Source organism: Paramisgurnus dabryanus, chromosome 10 (genome assembly GCF_030506205.2).
Source record: "Paramisgurnus dabryanus chromosome 10, PD_genome_1.1, whole genome shotgun sequence".
NCBI lineage: Eukaryota > Metazoa > Chordata > Actinopteri > Cypriniformes > Cobitidae > Paramisgurnus > Paramisgurnus dabryanus.
This window is the reverse complement of record NC_133346.1, coordinates 9,503,670-9,518,089: the sequence shown is the minus strand read 5'-3', so window position 1 is coordinate 9,518,089 and position 14,420 is coordinate 9,503,670. Positions and strand designations below refer to the sequence as shown.

Genomic DNA, 14,420 nt, shown 5'->3' with positions numbered 1-14,420 from the left:
ATAATGCGATTTATTAAGAATTATAAGGTAACATTGCCCTGCCCAAAATGTGTTTCCCATTACTGTATATTAACCCCTGAATGGCTGTAAACTCTCATGATACCTGTAGTTGTGGAACCAGTTGATAACCGTGCTGGTTTTGAGGTTGAGCTGGCTGGCTAACTCCTCGATGGTTTTAGGAGAGGGGTAAGGCTTCTGCTGGTAGGCTCTCTTCAGAGCTTCCTTCTCCTCTGGAGCCAGAACCACGCGGGGTTTCTTCAGATGAGGCTGCTGCGGCTGATGGTGCTGCTGCGGCTGATGGGACAGATGCTGTGGACTCGCCCCCTGAGTGAGGTCACTTCCTGGCAGACTGCCCTCCAGTAAATGACTCTCACCAATGGAACTGTGGCGTCTCTTCATGTAGGCTGAAACACACAAGCATCGATGACATTTGTGAATATAGCAAAAGACTGGAGAGCAAAAATGCACAAATCTATTGGTGATATATACATATATTTGTCTGCCTGTTGGTAACATCGACAATCGGTATTACACAGACAGAACAACATTACATTCTCTAAGTTAAAGGGGGCATTACACAAAACTTTTTTAGGATGTACAATAAATATTTGGTGACCCCAGAGTACATTTGTGAAGTTTAAGCTCAAAATACCATATAGATAATTTATTATAACAGGTTAAAATTGCCACTTTGTAGGTGTGCGCAAAAATGGCACTAAATGGAAATGGCGTGGTTGAATAGTGCAGATTTAGGGGCGGTATTATCCCCTTCTGACATCACAAGGGGAGCCAAATTTCAATAAGCTATTTTTTCACATGCTTGCAGAGAATGATTTACCAAAACTAAGTCACTGGGTTGATCTTTTTCACATTTTCAAGGTTGATACAAGCACTGGGGACCCAATTATAGAACTTAAACATGGAAAAAGTCAGATTTTCATAATATTTTTGAGAAATTGTCATATTAATTCAACAGATTTACAACATCATCACTCAAGAATGAACAAAAAAAAATAAATGTGGTGCTTTTTCCAAATTGACATTTTGTTGTTTTTACCTAATAAATTGGTGATATCTCTATGGTTCCTCTACTAATGTAAGGGCTCAGATTTGCATTTTTATATATGTATATATATATTAGGGCTGGGAAAAGATTAATCGCAATTAATCGCATACAAAATAAAAGTGATTTTTGGCATAATTTATGAGTTATATGTACATATAAATACACACACATTCATGTATGTATTTAAGAAACATTTACATGTGTATATTTATTTATTTATATATTCTATATTATATATAAATAAAAAAATCTGACATGAATATATGTATGTGTGTGTGGTTAAATATACACAATAATTACACACAGTACACACACATACATTATGCAAAAAATTACTTTTATTTTGTAATATATATCTGTGTGTGTGTGTATAAAATCTAAAGCGACTTACTGTAGATTACAAGTTATACATTTATTTGAAGCAGTATGTGTGTTGACCTGGATTCAAACCAATGACCTCTTTCTCTGCTAAAGCAATGCTCTATCGATCTAAGCTGTCGTCGATTAGACAACTCTAGTTAATCTAAATACAACTAGATCAACTCTAGGTTATGCATTGTATAATATAATGCAGCCAGTAGGGGGCAGTCTCTGATTACAACTAACTTTATTTCTTTCTATCTTGAGCTCCTTGTAAATCGAATTGAGCATTACCTTCTAAAAATGATACCATATATACTGTAATACCAATAAAAATACATATATAAATTAGGTTTATGTCATTATTAATTCATTTATTAATAATTGTTGCAAAAAAGTTCAAATGTAATTTATAAAAAAATTAAGCTACTACAAAAAACGCAATTAAAGATTACTAATATTAACAAAACGCATTATTAAAATAAATTAATTAATTAATAAATACATTAATTAAGTATTATTAATAAAAATAAATAAAAACCCAATTTCAAGTAGCACAATCATTTTGTATAACAAATAACTAGGGGCATTTCTTTCAAAATGTGACCCTGAAATCAGGCTCAAAATTGTATTATGAGAATCCAAGTTTAATTTCTGTCTTTGGTATGACCATACAATATTAAAGATACCAAGGTTATATTCTTTATATTATGTAGGACGATTTTATGCAGAAAACAGTAAATCACAAAAAATGACTATAGTTGAGTTTTCACAGGCATGGTCACATATGTAACTTAATACCGAGAGTCCAATAAGTAATCTGCAAAAGCACAGAACTGTGTGTGAAATCTGTCATTTCAGTGCCTGTTGAAGAACATCCATCGGCAACAGCAAGCTAAAAGATTCTGCTGGTGGCCAAAACTCTCAGAACAGAGGCCAAACAAGGCTAATTTGCTTTGTGCCGCTAGCCAGCGCCGAGGTCAAATTCATACTCGACCGAAAAAGCCAGAGAGAAAAACACCAAGGCGGAGAGAGAGAACACTGTTGCTTTTCTGTCCGCAGTGAGCTTAAGGGGTAAACGGCCGACCCCGTTTCGTTCTAATGAAGCGCTCCCCCCGAGTTTTGCCATCTCCGTACGCGCACGCAACCGAAATCCTGACTCATAACGAAACCGCCGTTGTCATCCTCACCCAGGGAGCACCAGTAATGTCACTGTTAGCCCGAGAGGAGTGTTAAACAGGCCTAATGACTCCAGGAATGTTCACTTGGCCTGCTGCAAGCTCGGAGGCTGGGTGCAGTGGACTTTAAGTAAGCCGGCCCCACAGAGCCGTCAGCCTGTCACAGCCGATCACCAAACTGACATCTCCCACCCTCATCAATCCCGACAGGGGAGAGGCGAGAGCATGTGCGGCCCATTCGGCAGCCGGAGGACACATCTGGGCTATTAAAGAGGCAAAAAAGAGCAATCAAACAGTCCCCATCAGCCATGCCTCCGCCCGACCAGCTCATCTCCAGCATCTCGCACATCTCTGCGCATTAAAGAGAGGCGCGCTGACGAGAGGCAGCCTGAAAGATTGTTTTGCGAAACTCTTTCTCTGGCTGGAATCAATAGTGGATAAACGCAAACACACGGTTGGTGATCATTAACAAGTACGGCGAGTGCATATGGACACATAGTGGTCGAATTTTCTAGGGACTGATGCACTGCAAATGAAAAATACTTTTAAAGAATTAGTCAGTTTTCTTAAAATAAATCCAGATAATTTACTCACCACCATGTCATCCAAAATGTTGATGTCTTTCTATTTTCAGTCGAGAAGAAATTATGATTTTTGAGAGGAACATTCCAGGATTTTTCTCATTTTAATGGACTTTAATGGACCCCAACACTTAACAGTTTTAATGCAGTTTAAAATTGCAGTTTCAAAGGACTCTAAACGATCTTAAACAAGGCTTATGGGTCTTATCTAGCGAAAAAAAAAAATGCACTTTTAAACCACAACTTCTCGTCTTCCTCCGGTCATGTGATGCACCAGCGCGACCTCACGTAATTGCATAATGACGTTGAAAGGTCACGTGTTACATATATGAAACGCAAATTTACGGACCATTTTAAACAATAAACTGACACAAAGACATTAAATAGTATCATTCGATAAGTATCAACATCGGAACGGTCCTCTATCTCCACACTTGTAAACACTGGGGCGTAGTTTCGCATACATAATCGGTGACCTCTTAACGTGAAGACGTTTTACGTGAGGTTGCGCATCACAGAACCGGAGGAAGACGAGAAGTTGTGGTTTAAAAGTGCACATTTTTTATTTTTCTTGCCAAAAATGACAATCGTTTCGCTAGATAAGACCCTTATGCTTTTGTTTAGGATCGCTTAGAGTCCTTTGAAACTACAATTTTAAACTGCATTAAAACTGTTAAGTGTTGGGGTCCATTAAAGGCCATTTAAATAAGAAAAATCCTGGAATGTTTTCCTCAAAAAACATAATTTCTTCTCGACTGAACAAAGAAAGACATCAAGATATTGGATGACATGGTGGTGAGTAAATTATCTGGATTTTTATTAAGAAATTGGACTAATCCTTTAAAATGATCTTAAAAATGATATACAGTACTGTGCAAACGTTTTAAGCCACCATGCCGCTATATTAGATGGTATAAGGTGAATAGGTGAACAAGGAGCTAAATAAGATCAGAAAACATTGCATACAGAACTCGAACCTTCAAGCACTGCTTTACAGCTCCAACACTCGAGGCTTTGTTTGACAGCTAGGTTTCGCAAGTTTCCCGAAAAAGAACAGCCAACTAAACAAACACTACATGTGCGAATCGCTTTAATAAACACCGAAATGAAAACACTGTAAAACAACCCAGACAATTACAAACAGGTGTTTGTTGGTGTGTGGCCAGACGACAGCAGATGTCTCGAAAGGAGACCGATTACGTTAAGCCGTACCTTTCTTTTCCATCCGTTTCATATCCATGAGTTTCTCCACGTTGCGCGGGTCGCTCAACCAGAGCTGCATACGGACAAACGGCTCTCGGCCCTTCAAGCTGAGCTTGTGCCAGGGTTTGGGCCGGGCCAGCAGATCAGACACGGAGCCCTGCGTCAAACCTAAGATGCTTTCACCAAACAGACGCTGACCTGTAGAGTAAACACAAACAGTTTATATTTAGTTTGGTTTACGAGTACAAAATGCATTGAATATTCTGTTTTTGTTGCCATCAAAGTCAGTCTGCTGATTTTGCTTTTACCCTTCAAGGCATTCAAACGGCTTTTAACTTGTGCTCAAGCTTTCAATGATTTTTTTCACCGCAAATAAAAGGAACCTAAATTCTCTTGACAGTATACGGGATCCTTCGATGTTCAAAAAGGAAATGTTCCCCAGAGTAAAACAAACGCCCGAGATCCCAGAAGATAATATCTCCTTCTCCTAAAGACTGGAATAAACACAGCTGTCTTTACGTTTTGAACTCTATACAGGTCAATTCCACTACAGAGCGTAACAACAAATCTTTGATGCCCAAATCGGATTGAAAAATGAGTATCTGCGAGATGAAAGAAAGAGTCTATCGTCTGTGCAATATATCCATATTCTGGTATACTGTGCATGTTCACATGACATTAAAGCAGAAAGTGTGAACTGACTCAACAAAAGTTCACAAAGACATCCAAGGCTAGTTAAGCACTAACATAGTCACAATGCACATTAGGACAATGGTCAGCGTGAGTTGAAACAAACGGTGAAGGAGAAAGCGGCTGTGTCCAGTGTGACATTCCCAATCGACCTCTCATTAATTACGGCAGGGACATCGAGACAGTCAGTGTGGACGGCCATTAAGTGCAACATGTCCTCCACCTCTCCTTTAGTGTGGAAAGACACTATTACAGGAATTGTAACACAACCAAATGGCAAACATTACATTTTGAAACTTCTATATTTAAATTTGAAAAATAATAAGGACAAATGACGGCCTATAGAGGTGCGATATAAACTGCGTTAAGGAACTAAAAGTAGAAATGCTAAAAACTATGTTTGTCAGTGTGACAGTACCTTTCGTATTTACAAAATAGCATAGTGTTAAAAATAAACTAGATTTTATTGGAACAAACAGTCGTGCAATATCATAAAAATGCTACATCAATTTTTATAAAAATTATAATTCGATTATAAGTTATTCCCCTTAATATTGTAATTGCAATTATAAATGTAAATTTATGGATTTTAAGGATGTTGCATTACGAAATGAGAAGCGCCGCATTGCGTCGTGTGTAGGAAAACTCGCACGTATCGCACAGCGGATGATTTGTGGCGATTTTGCTACAGAGAGTCGCCAAAGTGTGTACATTCATAGGAAATAATGTGTTTGATTTTTTAAATACATGGTGTGATGGTATGCGGTGCTTCTCGCACGGTGTGCGACCTCCTTAAGATTTACAGCTTTCAAGTAATCGCTGCACCTGTAATTGTAATCCCAATTGTTTTGCGATTAATTGCAGCCCTAATAATTTTCAAATATGTAAAAATAAATTTGTCTTTAAGTTTCATTATATGTATTTATATTTGCATTTTATTCTAATGCTGTAAGGTAAATACTTTCCTGACACATTTTGTAATTTGATACGATACCTTTTTTTCAAATTGATAGCTTGACTTTAACTTAACTATGTAAAACGGCGAGTAGCTATTTGTAGACAACGCCTGAGTCCTCTTTTACAATACGAATGTTAAATTAATTCAAGGGCAGATTAATAAGGGTACATTTACACGACATAATTGTAATAAAAATGTCAACGATTTTCGTTTTTGTTTTTCACAGACGACCACCTTGTTAAAACCTTCCCCATTCACATGGAGGCACAGCTAGTTTGCGATGTCACCCAATGTCTGAACAAACATTAAGCACTGTTTTACGAATTTGCATTTTTAGTATACATTGAGACGATATGAGTGTCGTTTTTTAAAAAATTTGACTTAGAAACGAATTTTCAAAAGTTTGCATTTTAAAAGTTTGCGTTTTTAGTAGGGATGCACCGATACCACTTTTTTGGAATACAAGTACGAGGACGAGTACTTGCATTTCAGTACTTGCCGATACCGATACCGAGTACTTAATAAAAAAACATGATTTAAATTTACAGGTAACAGCTTTAGTCATATAATTTAACAAAAAACAAAGGACTAGTTTTCCAGTTTGTTGTAAACTCTGCCTCTTTGGACAACACAAGAGGCATTAACCCCTTACATGCCACTCAAACATAGACATTTCTCAGACCGTGGTATCGATTCCAGGTATCGGGGGACTTTTAACGAGTACTTTAGAAAATGTGGTATCGAGGCCGATACCCAATACCAGTATCGGTATCGGTGCATCCCTAGTTTTTAGGCTTCCAACATGCCACTGATGTACAAATAAAACATATAAAATTATAATTAACATACAATTAAAATGTAATTGAAAACTAAGTTTTCAGTTTTTAGTCTCGTTTAAACACCCATATGTAACACACTTACCGAGGTTGTTATCTGTGAGAACTTCTTTAACCTTCTTGGTGATGACGTAAGTGTCCAATTCGGGCGACATCGCCACCATTTCCTGTATGCTGAGACCCGAGTGTCCCGGCACAGGCAACGGTAAAGGTGTGCCAGGCTGAGACTCGGACGTTTCGCTGGGCTCCTGTATGGACGACCGGCACATCTGTTCTTCCTGCTGACTTTTAACCGACTCCTCGGCTGAACTAAGAGGGGATTCCGGGGCAGGACTGCAGCTGGCCGAGGTCTTCGGAGTAATCTCTATGGAAACACGAGGAACAGAATTAAGATATTTAACCGACGTAAAACGTGACCTTGATCGTTGGATGTGCATTACTTATCAGCAGAAGGCCTAAAATGAAGGCCTAGCCAAATATGGAGCAGGGAGTCATTGAAACAGTATAACAACCCAACCAAGGTCTTCCTGCTTAGTAACAGGAAGTGATGGACTGTGACAGATGCATCTTGTCAAGCCAAGTCACGGCTTTCCTTCGAGCAAAATGGACAAGCAAATTGCCGAGGAAGAGAGACAAATGTGTGTCCTTCACTTTGAAGTTCCACAAATGTTTATTTCCGCCTTAAAAAGACATTTCTCACTCATGTGTCTTTTTATATTCATACACAGTCCTTATCAATCTTTCATGTGCTAGAGTTTATAAGCTATATAATAGCCCTGTGTGAGGCACTGACATAGCCCTCAAATATCATTTGCATATCAAGATGGCCGTTTGACGTCAATGAAACCAAACACCAATAGTCTTGACGTGCCTTGTAACGGGACACAAAGCTACAAGTATTAGTGAATGAAGTCTGGGAGTTTAATTTTCATGTGAAGCACACAGATTTTAAGTATCAACTTCATCTCAGATGTTTCTCCTAAAATTGGGGCCATTTGTAGTCACACAACCCTTTAAATATCCCTTTTTGTCTATGGAGACATCTTGGCAGCCCCACATTTGAATACACACATGTATACACCCAACCCTCCATCTTTTCTCCTCTAATACTCTTCCCTTTCATTTCATCTCTTCTTTTTATCCGCCATGGCAGTGCAGTGTAGTGCTGGTGGTGAAGAGAGCATCGAAAGGGAGCGTCAGTTCGGATTAGCTGCCTGCCGAGCTGGGGGACACATCGAGCAGAGAGCAGGGCGCTCGAGGCGGGGAGAAGCCCGTCATATCAGATCTGCAGCAAAACCACGCACAGCCTGGTGACAGTTTGACTGGCGGCGTGGTGTGTATGTGTGCATGTGTGTACGGGAAGGGAGGTAGGAGGTGTTTTGGGGACACAAGCGGGTATGACAGGATGTTCCTGTGATATGCAGCGAGTAACTAGTAAGCGTGTGCGAGAGAGAAAAGAGGAGGGGTGGCCACATCTGGACGCACAGCTGGTTAATGCAGCTACGCGTGTGGCCGCGCACACACACACACACACAACGAGCGGGAATAAGCGGCACAAATATCAAAGCTCACATCTGTCCGGCCCTAATTGTGATGCATGATGGGATTGCGTCTCATATGCACACAACAGGTCGTACATCCGAGGCCTAAAACCATTCGAACGAGGCATTCTCACCAGACTGGCACGCTTTAATCTTAACAGGATTCCGATTGGACGATAGCAAGGACGGGCTGACATTCAGAGAGGATCTGCAGAGACTGATGAGGGGTCATGGATTGCTCTTCATCTCACACACACACACACAATGCTCCAAAGATGTACACACACCTATGCGTACACAGACACACACCCTGGAGGAGAGCTTGTTTTAGCCCGGTTGAGTGTGCCGTCCTAATGAGGGTCAGGTAATATACAGGACACTTGCCAGAGGACAACAGACATTTTAGGGAAGGACACTACGTTGCAACAACGCATTATTTAAAGGGATAGTTTAGACTGATCAAACAAGAGTTTGAAACTATTTTACGTATGAAAAATACAAATACATTCGATTATTAGAAAAAAAGATTTTTAAAGAAAAAGACGTTTTTTCATTCAATACCGTTATTTTCCGCATGGCTTAGCTGAGGTCACACTTTTTTCTATTTAAAGCAATAGCAGACTCACCTCTCTCTATAAATCAGCATATTGAGGTGTATATTATACATGGTTTAACCTAAATCAGTCTTTAGCATCGAAAACATGATTTTTTTTTAAAACCAGGATGTTCCTCCCGTCGCAACGTTTGCAGGTTTTTTCCGCTGAGGTGCATTAGCTCAGTGCTAAGTGCTGCGTGCTGAAAGCCGTGAGGCGCAGAATAGGGCAGCTGGAAGAAAGGAACCCATTACAGACCTCTAAAGCTCGGCCCATTATTGAGCCTGCTGTTCAGATTATCTAGCAAATCGGTCAAGCCTGGCCAGTTCATTTAAACACACTTTCAGCCCAAACATCCACATTGCCATTGTACTTAATGAGTACTGAATGAGTGTGCTAAAGTATAACATTATGTTATATATTATATTTTCTTATGTTTTATATATATATATATATATATATATATATATATATATATATATATATATATATATATATATATATTTATATGTTTGTTGTTTTTAGTTTTTTAACTTTTTTGTATGCAATATTTGTGTAATAAGTAATATTACCATAATATAATCAGAATAAATGTTCACTGTAAAAAATTGCTGTAATTATGCAGCTGGTTGCCAGTAACTTACTGTAGAAATGTTTCATGTTCATTTAACTTTGAACAAACTGTTGCCAGTATATAACATAAATGTAAAATCTACAGTAAGTTACTGGCAGCTAGTTGCCAGTAATAGCCAGTAATACTGTAATTTCTACAGAATTTTTTACAGTGTAATAAATACAATAACAATAAATACACTGTAAAAAAATCCTTGTTGCACATTTTCAAGTTTAATCAACTTTCTTGACTAGTTAGTAGTTGCTATAAAAAAAAAATAATTTAAGTTATTTCAACTTTTTTATAATTTATAGCAACTCTTCACTAGTTAATTAAGTTAAGTAAGAATTTATTTGTAAATTCAAGTTGATTAAACAAACATTTAATTGTGATGGATCCTACCTTAGATCCCCACATGCAGAATATTTTTATTATTGTGTTTTTTTATTCCCAATCATTTATTTACATAATCATCATCATAATCATCATTTTATCATCATTAGTTATCCATATAATTGTTTATTTGATTATTCAATAATATTTTTATTATTATCAATTTCATTATTTTCATTTTTATTATTATATTATTGTTTATTCATCTATTCATTCATCATTATATTTCTATATTTTATTGTTTATTCATTATATTTCTATATTAATTTCATTGTTGTTCAGTCTTATATTTGTGAAGTCTCATGAGCTGTCCTGCTTGTGTTCTCTAGCTATGATCGATCAACCTCTTAACTGACAGAAGCCTGTTAAACGAGTAAATTTATATTTTCTGACATGATCTGGCATCCGGGGCTGGATCGTAAATATTTTGTCTGGTGTGGAGACCTGATCTAACAAGTGCAACAATGTATTTTTACAGTGTAGTAAAAATACAGAATCTTTAATAATACAGAAATTAAATAAAATAGTAAAAAATAAATTCAAATAAAAAAATATATTGTAGAACTCACTATGAGGTGACCAAAAGCTAAGCTGAAATTGAATGAAATATACAAAATGAAATGAAAATAAAAATGTACAATCATAACGTCTTTTAAATTCACCCTTGCTTGAATCAAACAAGAACGCAGTCTGACATTTACAATCACGTTCACGCTAACAGTCTTGTTTCCGAACTCGATAATTTTCTGTTTCATTTCTTTACCCACCTTTTGCTTCTCCAGCTGAACTCATCATTATAACGTATATATTACTCGACTTAATTTGCGTTAAAAATGACAGAGAAAGGCTTTTTTAAGTAGGACAGCGAGCAAGTGCTATTCATCATAATCGGCCCCGCACTCACACGCACAGCTTGACTCCCATTTATCATTCCATCGGCTGATTATTTGCATATTAATCAGGCACTGGAGCATGATGGTGCGGCGCGCAGCCAGTCACAGAGGAGGAGAGGCGGGTAATTATCATATATCCCCGCACTGATGGGCTAATTGATTACAACAGCTCAAGGAGGCCCTTGAGAGAGCCCAGGGGGCCTTTCTCTGAATGGCCCCTATGAGACGGCCCCTCCTCCATTCACTCCGTACCAATTTAACCCAAGCGCACACCTCCCTCCCTCCCGACAGCTTTTCTTCAAATCCAGGTCAATGCGAGTATATAAATTGATGATGGCTAATAAACAGCGTAACTGGGTTTAAAAAGGACCTGAATTGTAAAATAATGCAAACTAGCGGTGTACATTTTCTGGAATAAAGTCGCAGCTTGACTATTTTTTAAAGGGGACATTTTTAGATGTAAAATAAATCTTTGGTGTCTCCAGAGTACGTATGTGAAGTTTTAGCTCAAAATATCATATAGATAATTTATTATAACATGTTAAAATGTGCCGCTTTGGGTGTGTCCTTTAAAATGCAAATGAGCTGATCTCTGCACTAAATAACAGTGTCGTGGTTGGATAGTGCAGATTAAGGGGCGGTATTATCCCCTTCTGACATCACAGGGGAGCCAAATTTCAAAGACCTATTTTTTCACATGCTTGCAGAGAATTGTTTACCAAAACTAAGTTACTGGGTTGATCTTTTTTACATTTTCTAGGTTGATAAAAGCACTGGGGACCCAATTATAGCACTTAAACATGGAAAAAGTCAGATTTAAGCTGTGGGTCTTTCCGAGGCCCACAAGGTTTTATAGATGTTTGAAGACCTGTTCACCCAAAGGACGATAACTATAAATATTGAAAAATTATAGAGAATAGTGGCCTCCGCACTGCAATTATAACAATAAAGATACAGATGAACAATATCGTTTTGATTTATAAGTGGATAAAGTGAATAATAAAACACTGACATGCAATCAAAATCCATTTACATTTAAAGATCTATAATTGCAGCACACAGACGTTAGGTATCTTTTGGGGTTCTTGGTGTAAACGGGCAATTACACGTATGTTTTAAAGGGATAGTTTACCCAAAAATGAAAATTCTGTCATCATTTACTCACTCATGTTTTTCTAAACCTGTATAAGTTTCTTTACTCTGTTGAACACAAAAGAAGATATTTTAATAAATGATGGGGGCTGACGGTACCCATTGACTTCCATAGTATTTGTTTTTCCTACTATGGAAGTCAGTGGGTACCGTCAACTGTGTGCTTACCATTCAGGGTTCCCACACCTTAGTTAACTTCAAATTCAAGGACCCTTCAAGGACTTTCCAGGTCCAATACTCTCAAAATCAAGGACTAAATGTGGAGACACATTTTAAGTGAGAGCAAGGTTACATTGTGTTACCTTTTAAGATACATTGTTACAGTTCCCTTTCGAGGGAACTCGCGCTGCGTCACTGTGGTGACACTTTGGGGACGCCTCCAGGGGTAAGTGCGTCTGAATGTGTATATCAAATTCAACCAATGGTGAGGCTTAACGACAAAGACAGGGTGACGTGGGAGCCAGGAAGTATATCGCTATCTGAAATATTGCCAAAGACGGCGTTACAGGGATGCAGGAAGTATGGCAAGGGAGACGCAGCGTCTCGTTCCCTTCTCAGGAAACAACAGTTACATACGTAACCCGAGACGTTTTCATGTGTCAAACACAACTAAGCAAAAAAGCATTTTGCTATGAATCAACATTCGCATACAGAAGATATAAGCATTTAAACAAACAGTTTAGCACGTGTGCTTAAATGTCTAGATTTTTTATGATATTATCCTACACTACACAGGGAATAATATGGATTTTGTTTTCCAGAAAACTTCTTGCATAAAATAGATTCAAGCACTTTCAATGACCTGTATCTATGTATGTATATTTTCAAAAACTTCCCAGGGCCTTGAATTTTTTCCCCAGATTCACAAACTTTCAAGGATTTCAAGGACCCGTGGGAACCCTGACCATTATTCATCTAAAAAAATCTTCTTCATGTTAAACACAATTTATACAGGTTTAGAACAACAAAAGGGTGAATAAATGATGACAGAAGTTTCATTTTTAAGTGAACTAAGGTGTTTGTTGAAATCCATAAAAGTAATTCCGATGCTTGTCTTGGTAAACACCACAAACAATTTTCTAGCACTACGATAAACATCTAAGACTTACTTAACTATAGCTTTCTAACTTAATGACTACATGCCAAAAGTGCGTCTACACAAAGTATTATTCAGCATGCATTAATAGTCATGAGTAATTTAAATTCTCCCACCGTAAGGCTGAGGCAAACCTGGCTGAACTACAGAAGAATAACAGAGATTTGGTTCACCCTTAGTTGTTTATTTAAGCCAGGCTTAAACCAGTATCAGTCAAACGTTTAGGGGAATATTACTGTTAGCATTTTCTGGAAAAGTCCTATATTAATCATGCAGATATTCATCATGAAACTACATTACACCTAAGTGACACATTTCAGAGTGAAACTGGATAAAGATCCATAAGAAAAGTGCAACAAAAAGCCAATTTAATTTAAATTTCATATTGACAGATGAAACTATAAGACGTCTAGCAAGTTTTGTGCAAATGGGCTGTGTACCACCCGCCTTCCTTCCTGTGTTACTTTCAGCGTGATATATTTCAAAATGATTTTAAACTAAAATTGGCCGAGAGTAACAGAGGTGACTGGAGTGCATTTTCAAAATCTCATGCTTGCCTCACGATAAGAGCGCTTAAATGAATGGTGGCTTTGACATCGACTCAGGATGTGAGGAGTAAAACCAAGAAACCAAAGCCACAGCAGAACTTTCTTTCATATCCGTCTTGAGCCACTATGTGTTTCATATTTACGTGTCCTAGCGTGCTTCGTACTACGATATGAAATCACACTATTGCTCGATGTATGGCTACGTTCACACAGGCGTCTTTCATTTCGTTTTTTGAAGTGTTAACACATACAAGGTGAGAAATTGTGTAATTGTGTGAGTGTTGTGTAATTATTACATTTGGTCCATTATTAGAATTTAGCATTAACATACTTAATTTCATCTGTTTAACAACTTAACTATTGAATAATTACAAATAAATGAAAAATAATGTCATAAAAATGATTGTAAAGAGCACCCGGGTGTTACCTTGTGTCTGTCCGGGCATAGGCATCAGAGATTGGCCCAGCTCTCCATTCAGCCATAACTGCATGCGTATAAAGGGCTCTCTTCCTTTCTGCGTGAGTTTGCTCCAGTGCTTTGGCCGAGAGAGCATGTCGCTCACACTCCCCTGAGAGAGACCCAACACCTGCAACCCGCATACACACACACACACACACACACACACACACATCCACACATATGGGGATACGGTACATCAGATTCAGAGAAAAACAGCTTTGAAACAAATATGAAGATATTTTATGATGCAACAAGGAGA

The 14,420-nt window shown here is 38.0% G+C and overlaps 1 protein-coding gene across 4 annotated transcripts in view; it reads right to left on the bottom strand.

Annotated features, from left to right (window-relative positions):
* cux1a (cut-like homeobox 1a) overlaps window positions 1–14,420 on the bottom strand; it is a 123,802-nt gene that overhangs the window by 4,600 nt on the left and 104,782 nt on the right. For all 4 annotated transcript variants that reach the window (XM_065259867.2, XM_065259877.2, XM_065259871.2 and 1 more), the window contains 4 exons: window positions 14,129–14,288; window positions 6,958–7,236; window positions 4,398–4,586; window positions 104–404 (listed from right to left, as the gene is read on the bottom strand). In XM_065259867.2, coding sequence (XP_065115939.1) covers window positions 104–404; window positions 4,398–4,586; window positions 6,958–7,236; window positions 14,129–14,288 — 929 coding nt within the window. The remainder of the gene's footprint in view (window positions 1–103; window positions 405–4,397; window positions 4,587–6,957; window positions 7,237–14,128; window positions 14,289–14,420) is intronic.